General features: G+C 40.4%; 1 protein-coding gene across 2 annotated transcripts in view; it reads right to left on the bottom strand.

Moving 5' to 3' along the window:
- The window catches only part of NAV2 (neuron navigator 2), a 204,755-nt gene that overhangs the window by 118,434 nt on the left and 72,432 nt on the right, over positions 1-13,889 (bottom strand). Inside the window, exons 5-7 of one of the 2 annotated variants that reach the window (XM_084208443.1) lie at positions 9,471-9,702; positions 7,863-7,931; positions 4,837-4,994 (exon numbers count right to left, since the gene is read on the bottom strand). In XM_084208443.1, the coding sequence (XP_084064569.1) occupies positions 4,837-4,994; positions 7,863-7,931; positions 9,471-9,702 (459 nt within the window). The remainder of the gene's footprint in view (positions 1-4,836; positions 4,995-7,862; positions 7,932-9,470; positions 9,703-13,889) is intronic. The other variant, XM_084208444.1, reaches the window with a different exon arrangement.

The following is a 13,889-nucleotide window of genomic DNA, read 5'->3' as shown; positions in this document are numbered from 1 at the left end:
AGTCTAGGTCACAAGAACCCTCTGGTGATATTCCTTCCAAGCTTCACCTGAAAGCTGGAGAAGGGGATAGCCTGGGAAACCTGAGATGAGGTTATCCAGGGCCCTGTCAAGGCAAGTCCTAAATACTTCCAAGCAAGTGAAACCCAACCCCTTCTCTGGACAAACTTCTCCAGTGTTTATTTTTTTCTCATAGTGAAGAATTTTATTCCTATTTTCAGACTTTGTGATTTCCCCTAAAGGAATGTGTGACCCTTGAACTGTCATCACACATCCTTGTGAACATAGTGACTACCCTTTACATATTAAAAGACAGTTATTAAATACACACAGTGTTCCAAGTTAAAAAAAAGGTTTACCCAAAATTTGAAAGAAAGAAATAAAATAAAAATTAAAAAAAAAAAATATAAATATAAAAATAAAATAAAATAAAATAAATAAAATAAAATAAAATAAAATAAAATAAAATAAAATAAAATAAAATAAAAAGAGGAACACACACTTTTCTTATCTCTTGCCCATATGGACACTGCTATGAAAACAGTTATTTACTTCACCTCACTGTCAGAATCTGTAGGCATGTATTCTTGGGTTTTTTCCTTTTTCTGATACTATCTAAGAGAAACCTGACATCAACCTACCTTTTTTATAAACCTGAGTAACAAACATTTCCTTTGATCACAAGCAGAAATGGGCAAAGTCTGGTAATATGTTTTTTTGTCTGCTGACATTTTACTTAACATTCAATCCACATGAATACTGTAATTTTTCCCACAGATGTCTACTGCCCTCTGTAGGATTATTTTAAATAAAATATTAGGGACCAAGTAGAAGAAAAAAATAAAAAGAAAGCACGTAAGCCTGTCACAGTACTGTATCACATCATCAACATGGTGGAGGTGGCTTATTAAGTTGATGTCTCTTACAGCCTCATAATTTCACTGATTTTACAGATTTGACACAAGTAATAAGCAGAATATTCCCAGCCAACACCACCAGACTTTTGAGACTGCAAAATCAAAACTGAGTGCCTGAAGAACAGTGAAGACAGTGGGTACATGAGGGTGTTCAGAGCTAGTCAGAAATCCCCAGCATTTTGCAGAACTGCAGGCTGCTTTCAGAGCATGTCTCAAGAGACTCTCTCCTGCGTGCAAGCAAAACACTGACATAAACTCATGAGAAAACCTACTGTATCAAAGTCTTTACTGAAGTTGTAGGCTTCAATATATTTAAGTTTCCTTCTTGATACTTCTAGGACACAGTTCTGGTCCTCACTGCCATGGATAAAAAGTAGATTCATGTATGTTAAATTGCACATGCAAATCAAATTTTGGCTGTATTTTACCTAGTGATCCTGTCAGACAGACGTGGTAATGTGGAGCCTCAAAGTAACTACTAGGCATAGAAATGCAATGTTCATTTGCTTCTCTACATTCATTAGAAAAGTTCATGATAACTTAGATAAATTCAGTAGTGACATGGGAAGTGTCTGATGCCTTCCTGTGGCGTTCAAGGACATTAAAGGACAAGGAAGTAAACCAAAACTATTCTTACATAAGCATGGGCTAAGTGATTCTGACAATTCAGAAAAGAATTGCCTCCAGTGTATGAAGGGATAAGGATGACATAAAAAAAACCCCAAAACCCAGAAGCCTAAGTGCTCAATTCCCCACAAAACAAAAATGCAATTAAGACTTCAATGGCATTTTTCTTTTTAAAAAAAGCCTGCAATACCAATTACACATATAAAAATACCCTGTCTGGAATGTAACTGCATCTAGAAATGGCTAATCACTGTGACAATAAATAAAAAACCATACTACAGCACATTATCATTTTAGGATGTGAGGAATGAGGGTCCTGAAATTCCTGTGAGTTCAGGTAAATTCCCTATAAAAGAGGAATTTTGCATATAAACTGAGGCTCTTCACTCCAAAAAGCTATCAGGCCCTAATCTCAAAGAAGGTTGACATAGGACTGAACTAGGTGTCTGAGTGATCCTTACTAGAGCTCACTCACCTCTTCTCTATATATTGAAAGTGGTGTCAGACAGCATGTAGAGACTGAGGAAAAAAAAATCCTGAGGACACCAGGTCAGCTGTGGGGAAGATATCTGCATCTGTTTCCACGTTCCCTTGCTAATAGCACGAGTGCACCTTGCATCAAACACGTGCATCCATCCAAGAACCTCATCTTTTTCTGCAGTGGGGCAATAATTTTTGATATTCCTCAAATCCTTTCCCCAAGTTTTCTAGAAAATCTGTGGTCTCATCAGTAGCTGATTGACAGAATCTTTTGAAAAAATCTAGGTTATTTATTTCCCAATAGTTGGCTGTTCTTCCATGTTCCATTTGCTGTCCTTCTCCTTTCTGATGCATTCTGATTCAATGAATGCCCTTTCATCACCACAAGACACAGACCATTGACTAACAAGACAATTTGCATTCAGAGGGAAAGGCCACAGATCAATAAAAGCTAAAAATTACAACCTACTTTTTGTAAGAAATGATTCAAACATTCAAACACTGAAGGCCACCTTCTATCACAAAGTGACCAATCATGCCAAAAGAGGCTGATTTTTATTTTTCCCATTTCCTTCCTAAAAAACACAATGGAGCAGGTACTGGGTAAAGAGATGAAAACTTACCAAGCCTGGCACACAGCACAGTCATGTAAGTCTCATTTTCTTAGGCAAAACACAGGATATGGGTCAGAAAACCTGAATTGTCTTAGCACTTTGACAATAAACTTTGCCTGGCAATGTTACAATTAACTTCAAAATAAGCCAAAAATTTGTCAAACCGATTGCTTTTGTTTCTCATGGATGCAGACCAACTTTGTGTCATGATTATACTTTTAAGAAAAGTTCAAGTTCAACTTTACATGAGCCTTTTTAAAAAAAAAAAAAGACCATAATTTATGACTGGAAATTTTGACCAGAGCAAAATTCTGAGTAGTTAATGCAACTTATGTAGATTGTCAGCCTAAGAGCCAGCCTTGTTTCCTTTAGACATTTGTAATATTTGTAGGAAGCAGTTCATCTCATGTGCTTCTTCAGCAACCAGTTTATCTTTCTCAGGAGATGAATTATAGTGAGGAATGAGGGTTCCCAGAACTGTCTAAAAGCAGTTGGTATTTAAGTTAGTTGACAAATTATTGTTATTTCCCTGTATGCATAAGGAGTTCTTTCTTTCTTTTTCTTTTCTGAAGACTAAAACCAGTACTTTACCTTCCTTATTTAGTAATTTTGGTTAACTGAGAAAACAATTAAAATAGATGGAAGTCCTCTCCTTCATGCAGCACAACATCACACATCCCATATGGAGTAGGGATCATCTAGCCAACCAACCCATGCTGCAGGACAAAACAAATCCCACTCCACCTCTCCCCAGTCCAGTGCTTATGGGACATGAGCAGAAGAATATTCACAAGAAGGACAAAGAAAGGAACTGGGAAGATTCACACAGGAAAACAAGGTTTCTACTGCTCACACTAAACCCTGTTAGCTTGTTCTTCAAACTGAAGGCCAGACCTAATTCAGATTTAGAGACAACTATTACATGCTGATGTTACAGTTAAATCATTACTGTTCACAAACTGCACCATTCTAAAAGAGTACACATTGATTTACTGAGGTAGAATATTGCTAAATTATTAGCTTACTATGATAATACATTAATCTCTAATGTAATTAGAGATGAATTTTATTTTTCTGTTACGCAAAATACGATCAGGGTGTTTCAGAATGTCCCTGGAGAATGCTGAGGGTCCTCTGTTGCCACCATAATTTTTTGGGGTAACATTCCAAACCCTACTGACACGCAGCCCTCGGATAACAATTTCCAGAGAAGGAAGAGCAGAGTTTCCTGGAAAGAACCAAGCATGAGAACTGCAGAGAAGCTGACCTAGCCCAGTGCTTTTCCCTGGAGCAAAATGCTCATTACAGTTATCAGAACCTCTGCACAGCCAGTGAGGAGACTTGAGCCTGAAGGCTGCCACTGTCAAGTGAGTGCAAGGAGCCTGTGCTGATGCCCAGTGCTGGCCCCTCTTTGTCAGCAGAATGACTTTGGGAATGTGGGATTTGCTGCCAGCCCACACCGACAATCTGACCGTGCAGGGCTGGAGAGATGCGCTCAGTTCTCACCAGCCACAGCCCCCAGCCCCACTCTGAGCTACAAACTGAGGCTAATGAATGCTGGCACATCACTACATTAGTGAATGGACACAAAGTCAGTAAATGTCATTCAAAAAAGCTCTGCTCCACACACAGCATGGCTCTGAGTGTTCCTGATGCGCGGTCACAGACATCACTTCACTGCAACATTTGTAAAACATATTATGTTCCCGCCTTAACACACAACACTAGATGATTCCTGAAATTAGACTGGAATTGTGTCATTTTGTCTCTTACAGGATAGCCCACCACAGTGATGGAAACGAGAGCAAATTGTACTATTTATCATATACAAACTTTGCTGAAATCTTTACTGGTCATTTTTCATTCTTGTCAAACTACTCATCAAAATGCCTTGTTTTATGATTAATTCATTCCCCCTTATCTGTGCTTGAAGCAAAATGAAAAAACATGGTTCACCAGTGCCAGGACATTTTAAAGTTATTTTTTGGATGTACCTTCAGGCCAGCAAGTCACAACTTCAGATATATTAAAGGAGGACTACACTTTTCTCAAGAAGAGACAGCTGGCTTTTGGATTCCAGATGTCATGTTTACAACACACAACTTCAAGACAGCCTTACAACTTCTGGAGATTAACAGAAAATCCCATTTCCTCTGAACTGAAGCCATTAATAAGAAAAATCCAAATGATTAATTGCTTACCTTTGTCATTGCTGCTTGTTGGGGTTGGAGGGAGAAGGCCAGGCTTAGATTTGTCATAGTTGTTAAAGCTCTGGCTGCGTCGGTTGTTGGCACTGATGGAACCACGAGCTTTGGCCTCGCTGCCTGCAGCGGACACCCTCATGGTGGGACCTGGAAGTCTGGTGGAAGAATTTACAGCATGTTTAAACAGAGGTAAAAACCACTCTGGGCCAAACTATGGGACACCATGCACAAGCTGAAAATAAAAGCATCAACAGCACCAATGAGGGTCTTTCTACTTCCGTAAGAACAAATCAAAGGATCGTCTTAGATGAAAATTGTATGACAAACAAGCTGCAGTCTGAATTGTTTTACACCAGAAAAAAATTAATAGTCACCTGCCATAAATCTGGTGAATCAGAAATAGTTGCAGGTAAGTTCAGGGGAGCAATACCACTGGCAAAAGACTAAGTGAGGCATTACTGTTCTTAAACCGGGTTGCTGGACACTTCATCACGTGCTGGCCACATAAAGGCTATCCTTATTTCAGAAATAACAGTGAGATGGAACTTGGCAGCCTTTTCCCTTCTAGAGAAGCACATCACATCTCTGCCCTGACAGGTACAAAGCTCAGCAGCCAAGCCCAGCAAGACTTGAACCTGATTTAATTATTTGAGCCTATATAAATCACACAAAGCATCAGTACCCTCTCCTAGAGTAACCACATCATCAGTGAGCTGGTATTAGCCTCTGCTTTAAACTCAGCATCGGCCTCTTCCAGCATTTTCTTACCACAGCCTCTACTTACCAGATTAAGCTGATTAACTTGGAAAAAAAAATATAGTTATTCTGGAGTAAATAAACAAACTTTTTATGCTTTTCAGGCAGAAAAGGAAGGTGGAAGACTTCTCTAAAAAGCCCAATAGAATCAGGAAAGCCGCTGGCATCACATCTCAGAACACTTCAAAGCCAACACTGACACACAGAGAATCTTTTTAAAGCTTCTTCATGTAAAATACAAAAATCTATTAAAATAACTTGTGTCAATAATAAAGTAAAAGGAAGAACTCCCAGTTGTCAGAGAGAGTGGGGATGCAACTGGCCCAATCACCATTGTACCTCTGAGAGAAGGAAGAGAAGCCAGGAAGGAACCTGGCAGGGCTTCCTAAATAAACTTACTGAACCAGGACCAGTGAAGAAATAGAAAATATGAAAAGAAACATGGAGAAAAAGCCAAAATGTCAGCAGCTGCATGCACATGCTTTCAAAGCTCAAAAGAGTCTAAGACATGAGGGAATCATTCAAATACAAACCCAAAAATTAATTTACAAGCTCAAACCACCACAGATTCAGCACAGCACATCATGGTTCTGAGGTTGACTTTTAGACCAGTATCTCAAATTATCCAGCTTTTTCCAGCACTGGAAGGGTGCTAAAAAAGTTGTCCATACTCATCATTGCAGCAAAGGGTCCATGAAAAAACCCCAGGAGGGGCTTCATCCACTGCAGAGAAGACTGCAGGGGAAGAAGCTGAGGGGAACCACTGACAAATAAAACTTTTTGAGAAAGCCACCAAGACAAGAAAGTTCATGAAAAGTTCATTTTGTTTGACAGGAAACTAGCTAGGTTTTCTACAAGGTACCTCAACCCAGTTTTGAAACATTGAGTATGGGGCACCCACCCCAGGATGGCTGCAAGGGCACCAGAATGGGAAGGGAGTTTTCCAGCAGCAGGGAAGGGACAATCTTCCTGTAGTGATGGACAAGAAAAGGCTCCCCACACATATCCACACAGGTTTTGCAAAGCTGTCACATTTTAAAGCAAACAAAGCTCCTCAAACCATGTGACCACTTAAGAAGTGACAAGTTTTCCATCTGAGTCAGTACTGTCACTGCCAATAAAAACACACCAAGAATAAAAAGCCTACGTGCCAGAAGCACTCTGGAAGGTATCTTTTCTCTTAGACTTTTTTCCCCCCACTGTAGTTTAACTAAGTGATTTTAAGCCCCTGCTTTTGGTATTAGGTCAATATACTTCACAGCAGTGTCTGTGAAATCTAAGGAAAAAATCAGGTTCAGGGAGACACTTCTGAGAGAAGGTACTGAGCTTGGAGAACACACTCTTTTACTGCTCTTCAGCACCTCTGTTAAGCAAATATGAGTTGTCAAGCCATAATTAAGATCAAGGAAGAACATGAAAAGGAAATGCAGACCTTTTTAACAGGGATTATTCTGCAAAGATTCACTGTTAGCATGTAAGAAATAAGATGTGGGAAATAAATCTAAATTATCCAGAAGAAAAGCAAACTGAATAAAGATCATAAGCTATAGCTCACAAGTTTATCAAAAATGGTATGGTATAATTTACCAATGTAAAACTATATTCTAGTCAAACATTTACATATAATAGTACAGTAACAAGATTATTGCCCAGATTAATAACCCCAGCAACCCTTAGGATGACTGAGATGAGATGGACTGGCATGCAAACCATGCTGGGATCCAGGGAGAAAAGGGACTGAGGTGCCTCTGATTCCCTTCCAGGGAGGTCACAGGTGCTGAGTGTGAGAGCACTGGGGACAGCAGGGGCTCTGACCAGCAAGAGCCACACAGTGCTCTTGGGGCTCACAGCACCCAAGTGACACTCTCCTCACTAGCTGAGCCACTGGCCTGATGCAGCTCAGATGGGGGATGGAACTGGATGAGCTTTAAGGTCATTTCCAATCCAAAACATTCGATGATTTCAATAATGCAGGTCAAAATATAATTAATACAGCGGGGTGAGAACTCCCAGAACCATGTTTTGTTCTCAAAAGCAAAAGCTCCTAAGAACAAAAAGTCAAATTGTTTCTTTGAGGGCCAAAATGCATTTCACACTTTAAAAAAAAAACAAACCAAAAACCAAAAAACAAAACAATATAAAACCTTCCCATTTCAGCTGTCTGTAAAGGCCTAGTTACAAACTGTTTTTGACAGGAACCCTAAACATGCACCCAGAAATATTGCAAAAGGTTATTCATGCTTTGCAGAAGATGAAGAAATGCTAACCTAGAAGACCTTTTCTGACCAAGAGTGAATCGGATGATTTTGCTTTGAGATGAGTCCCTGGGAGATGCACTGTGAGAGGAAAGAAAAAGCGGAAGAGAACATTGAACAAAGAAACTTTCTGTTTGTTGTTGTTTTTTTTTTTAAGCCACTGAACTTAGTAACTGGTTTTAGGGAAAAAATGGTTTTTTTATGAATTTCACAGCAATATAAAGCTTCTTGCCCAAGTATGGCTTCAGGTCAAAACCACTACAGTCTGAAATTAATTTTTACGGAGTAATGAACATGCAAATCTGCATGCAACCCCCAACTCTATTCCTCTTTTCCTTCTCACTCCTTTATTATATTCCATAGAGTCTGAGCAATTTGACTTTAGTACACATGAAGAAAACATGACATTGAAGATCTTCAGGATATACATATTTGTCAATTATTTGAAACCCAGCCCAATCTACACAATGGACTGAAACCAGCAAAACTGTTCAGCATCTCTGCATGTCTGACAGAAAACTTGCAGAAATCTCTTCAAACACATCTTTATTTTACAGTAATTATTTCCTGTTTATACATGCTGTAGGAACAGTATACAAAATTTCAACTATACAAAATGATTGTTTATACCCAAATGAGCATAATTTGTGAAGAAAGACATAAAAGCCAAACCCAAATAACCTCTGAGTGGTCCCACTTGGAAGGCTTCAGTGAAACTGTTTATATCCCTCATAAGGGCAGCACTTCAGCCAGCATTCACCTCAAGGTGTGTTAACACAAGCAAGCCTCAATGTGAGATTTGGAAGAACAAGAAGCCTTCATACTTAAGTAATTGTGTAAAGATGATTTCTTCTTTTAATTCTCTTTCTTACCCCCCCTATATCCTCCCTGTTTTAGCTGTGCAAGAGTCAGACCAGTAGAAGGCTGCACATGCATTCACTCTGGTACTGCCTCAGAAGACTGCTTTTATTCCAACCTGGCCAGAGCACTCCTAGTATTAAAGACATTCAAGGAACAAAACCCCTTTCTATTCATCTGGACTCTGATCCAGGAGTGCCAACAAACACCAGTGATGAAAATTATTTTTCATGTAAAGCCAGCTGCATATTATTTTTTGACCAAAAAGTCTAGATTTGATTTTGACTGCCACCACGCGTTGCGAGCTCTATTTCTTTTACCACTGTCAGAGTAACCCTTCCCCACAGTGGAAGGTAACCCTTCCATTTCTTAGTGGGGACTGAAACTCTTGTAATCTGAGAACTGGTTTTCATATGCCTAAAATGTACGTTTTCTAAGGGAAAAAAAAGTGCCTGCTTTGTGAGTAGAAAGAAGCAAAAGGAATAGAGAGAAAAACATCCTTTTACAATCCTGTGGTTACTTGGTCCAGCAGGGATGTTACACCCATTGGGCTGCAGATTTCCAGCACTGAGAACATATTTAAACACACGTGTTTCCATTTCCAAAGGCTTTTGGAAACTGGAAGTCAATTGCTACCCAGCATTCCATTCCCATCACACTTTATTCTAGAGCAGAATTAAAGGAGTTTCTTTAGCTTTTTAAGACCTGCAATAAGAAGGAAAAAAAAAAGAAAAAAGAAAAAAAAATGGAAGATTTCCCCACCTGGACTGCATTTCTGGTTGTGCTTTTAAATGATGCTGCACAGCTTGTGGGGGCTGTTGGCACGGAGTGTGGAGCGGAGCTGGCACCTGCTGCTGAGGGACCCCCACCTGGCACTGGGGGGGAGGCCCTGCTTGCTGGGATGGATGGTGCTGGGGCTGCTGCTGCTGCTGCTTGTACCGAGACAGGCTGAAGAACAAGCCCAGGATGGCCTTTAGATTCCCATTCCTGATTTCTGTAAGGCAAAGGGGAGAAGTCACTCGTCAGCCATCAGCGGGTGTTTTCTCTCCGACAGCACAGCGGGTCAGCCTCTGCATGCCCAGAATACTGTCTGAACTGAGCTCCTTTGGGATAGCCTTGAGGATAAGTTTCTTTCTGAACATCTACTTGGCATTACAGTTGATTGCCAGTGAGCAGCAATGACAAATAAATAACTAATCTCTCCCCTGCGGTGACCGAGCAATATCTCACATTTCCGCTGCAGTCTGTGTTAATGCCAGTGTGCTCAAAAAGCAAGTCCCTTTAAATCTTTCCTTTAAACTAACAGAACCCAAACCAGAACCCCCACAACCAGAATTGTATTAAGGACAGCATTCTGTAAACGATTTCTCAGTCCTAAATTTGCACAAGGAGGAAACTATCCGTTCTCACATGTGTTTCTGGAATATCAGAATAATCATTTCCACTAAGAAAATTTGATGCAAGTTTGCACTAGAAAATATTGGGTGACATGGCTGTATTCAAACATAATTACCAGCTTTGATACTATCACAAGCTGATAAGGGATGGGCACCCAATGTACCCAAAGATAGCCTGACAGTCAAGGTATAAACTTTTCAATTCCTGAATGTCATCCTGCTGTTTCATGCAACATCAAATGCAAAAATGTAAAAGCAAACAGAAATACAAAGATGAAGAGGTGTATCAGACCATGCATTTAACCTCTGTATCATAATTAATATGCCAGAGGGCAAATTCTTCCTTGCAGACCACCTTAATGTGCTGTGACTTACTTATTTAGCATGTTTAATTTCCTAAATTAAATAAGTGAATTTTAAAAGCTACATCAAACAGCTGAACTTCTGCCTGTGTTGTACAGATCACTTGAACTAAAACCTGACAGTTGCCCTGTGAGAAAGTAAGAAGGACAGGTGTGAAGACAGTGGCCAAGCACAAAGGCAAGAACCAGAATTTTAATTTGTTCCCAGTTCCAGCTGAAAGGTTGCTCTGAGTTTTTGTTGGGCCCCACTCCATCCTTTACTCCCTCTCCCAGCCACATTTCTGCTCACATTGCTCATCTCTGCTATATAAACAAGCTTCTGCTCCTAATCACAATCACTTTACCCAGCAGATCTGAGGCTCCAGGTTTAAAACTGTTCTTTACCCATTCTGTACCAGCTTCCAGCTTTGGTCTCCTTGTCTACCTGCACCTCAGTCTACTTTCCCTTCCCAGCCACTAAGATAATTTATTTTCTTTCTGAAATTTATCTCAACCCATGCCCACGTCTTCAGAGAATATTAGCCCTTCTCTAAGTGGCCCTGGTCACCACCCAGACCCAGGATATTCCTTTCCTCTCGTACTTCTTGACTCAGTTTCCCTAGCCATTTTTTCTTCCCTGCAGCTAGGTCCTTCCATCAGTGCTCTCTCCCACCACTAACCCCCCAGGCCCTTGTTTCAAGGATTATCATTCCCAGGGCCCTTCAGCAGCCATTTTCAATCTTCCTTCATTTTCTTGGCTAATTTTAGCCTCTTCCTGAACACTGGGGTCCCAAATAATCCTGCCTGTTTCCCCTTTTCCCAGCTCACTCCTGCTCCCATGCAGTGCCATGCACAAACCCAGCCTTCTCTCACTGCACCAGGCAGGTTCCTTCTCTAATCTGCATGTTCTCTTCAATAATCTGTGTTTAGTTTAGGAGGACAGGGATGGAAGCAGAACAGACACAAAATACAGCAGAACACAGTAAAAAGGATTTCCTTATCTCCAGCAAAGAACTCAAATTACTCATGGGAGCTGTAAGGAAAGCAGCATCCAATCACAGGTCAAAGCATAACTAAACAGATCCAGAGGCACTGGGAAGCTTAACTGCACAAATACAGGTCAGATATAGAAGAAATTACCATGGACCTACTTGTTTAAATTTAGCAAGCTATATGCAACTGGAAACTGATTTCTATGTGAAATAAAAGGCAATTATAACAATAACCCACCTAGGATGTGTTGCTGCCTGTTTTCTGCTGCATTTATCAGAAGGGCAACCTGCTTTTGACCAAATAATCAAAAGAAGAACATTTCTAGTGAGTTAAAGCAGTTTCTTCCACTCTGGATTTGAAAGAAACATTTTAAATCGGACTTTCAGTGGTACCTCTCTTTCTTTTATCTTAAAAACTGAGGCAATTCTGGCAGTTCTACCTTGCATTTCATACAAAAGGAGCATTTCAAAGACTACCTCAGCCTCACTGCACTCTTCACATCAGCAGAGGCTCAAAATCTTCCTGCTTCAAGTCCTCTCCAGCCATGGTCAGCTCCAGTATCATATTGACTTAGATAAGGACAAGGATGTCACCCAGCCATTCTAAAAGTGGAGCCAAAAACTACCGGAAACAAACACTCCAGACACTTGAAACTGGAATTTGGTTTTCATAGGAAACCCCACAAATCCACTCTTCAGAGATTTCCATCCTGGCACATCCCTGCTGGTGCTTGTTTCCCCTACATCCCTGCTCCAGGATGTGTTCAGCTGATCATTATCCAGCTCATCTGTTATCCAAAAGATGTGCAGCTGCTTATCTGTGATAGCTGCAATTCCAGGAGTCTAAAACAGGTCTAAGGGCAGGGGTATAGAAATACAGTTCAAAAAATGAACAATAAAAATTCACAGCAAGAAGTGAAAAGAGATCTCCAGCTCCCAATAGCTTTCTTCAGTAACTAGAAATGGAGATTTTAGATTTTTAAGAATCTTTGATAAGGAGATGCCTTTTTGCCTTCACATTTCTAGGGAAGGGGAGCCTCTAGCACAGCACAGTCATCATCAGAGATTGCAGATCCTCAGCATCTCCACTGCATAAATCCATCAAAATAGACTCTGTGTCAGTGGCATGCACATATCAAAGCAGGATTTTTCAACACTGAAAGGATATACACGTGCAGTCCCAAATTATTTCAACATTTAGGAGTCATCCAAATTCCAGTTTTGAGTCATTAACTTCCCTCCACACTGAAGCTGCACTGTTGAAAAATACGTGCTCTTAACAAACCCGGGAGACTTCAGTGATTATTCCCGTTTGGAAGCAATCACAACCTTTTCCTTCCTCCTAAATGAGGATCTGCCAGTGAAGTAAATAAAGTTATTTGCAGTTGACCTGGCAGGTCTTGGCAACTTGCACAGAAACGCTGGCTTGTTTGGTAACAACATTCCTCACTTTAAATGGTTCTGTGCTCCTCTACACAGGGCCGGAGCAACTAGAGAGAGAAATTCACTTTACTGTTGCATTCAAGTCTTTTAACTTATTTCATTAAAATGTATTCATTCCCTTCCCTTCTCTAGGTGTCACTTTCTTCCTTCAATGTTAGTGGTGGAGCCAGTAAATTTACATGCTGGCAGCAAACATTCCTGGTCCCTCCTTAGCTTCCATGTGATTTAATACACTAATTCCTAGACAGTGTAAAAGAAAGGCAGAAATCCTGAATCAGGGAAGCCATGGGATAACGTGTCCTGCTGGGCCTGACTTGTGACTTGGCAGGAGAGCCATGAGCATTAATCATGCTGTCCCTTCCCCAGCGTGAGCAACACCACGCTGCCAGCTCTGTACAGCCAGGCAGTTTTCTCATCACTGACTTCAATTTTACCTTCTAGCGAGACAGGTAAATAAATGTGAATGTATTTTTACAATACTGCCATGCTAAGGTCAAAATTGGCCTTTACAACCGACTCAGCCGCATTTTCTTTTTAATCATTTCCTGGCAAACAAATTTTCTGCTGTTTGAAGTTTTAGCTCATGCTTTCTTTTCTTGACATGACAATCCTTCTGATTATAACCGAGCAATTGAGGCATGTAATGCTGGCAGCACTCAGGTGGACCATAGTAAAGCTTCTCTTTGGAGGAAAATTTTTGTTATTGCTGTTCTAATCCAGCCTAAGAACACACCTAACATTCAGCCTCCTCTTCTGCTAGCTGTAGTGCTCTCAGGTCAGAACACTAAATATCTGCTATTTTGCTGCAGCCTCCTCCTCCAAACTAAGTTTTTGAAGAGACTCAGTCATCAAATGTAACTTTGAAGTCTCACCTGATGCCGCTCATTCAATTATGTGTCCTGCAAAGCACTGATGGAGATGTCATATGATATATTCAGCTACTGAACCCAACTGCTTTTCCAGCATATTTAAATGAAAATACAAGTGAAAGCTGGTGCTGAGGATGAC

The sequence above is a fragment of the Fringilla coelebs genome, assembly GCF_963513975.1.
Source record: "Fringilla coelebs genome assembly, chromosome: 6".
Taxonomy (NCBI): Eukaryota; Metazoa; Chordata; class Aves; order Passeriformes; family Fringillidae; genus Fringilla; species Fringilla coelebs.
The sequence above is the reverse complement of the archived record's forward strand: the minus strand, read 5'-3'. Positions and strand labels throughout refer to the sequence as shown.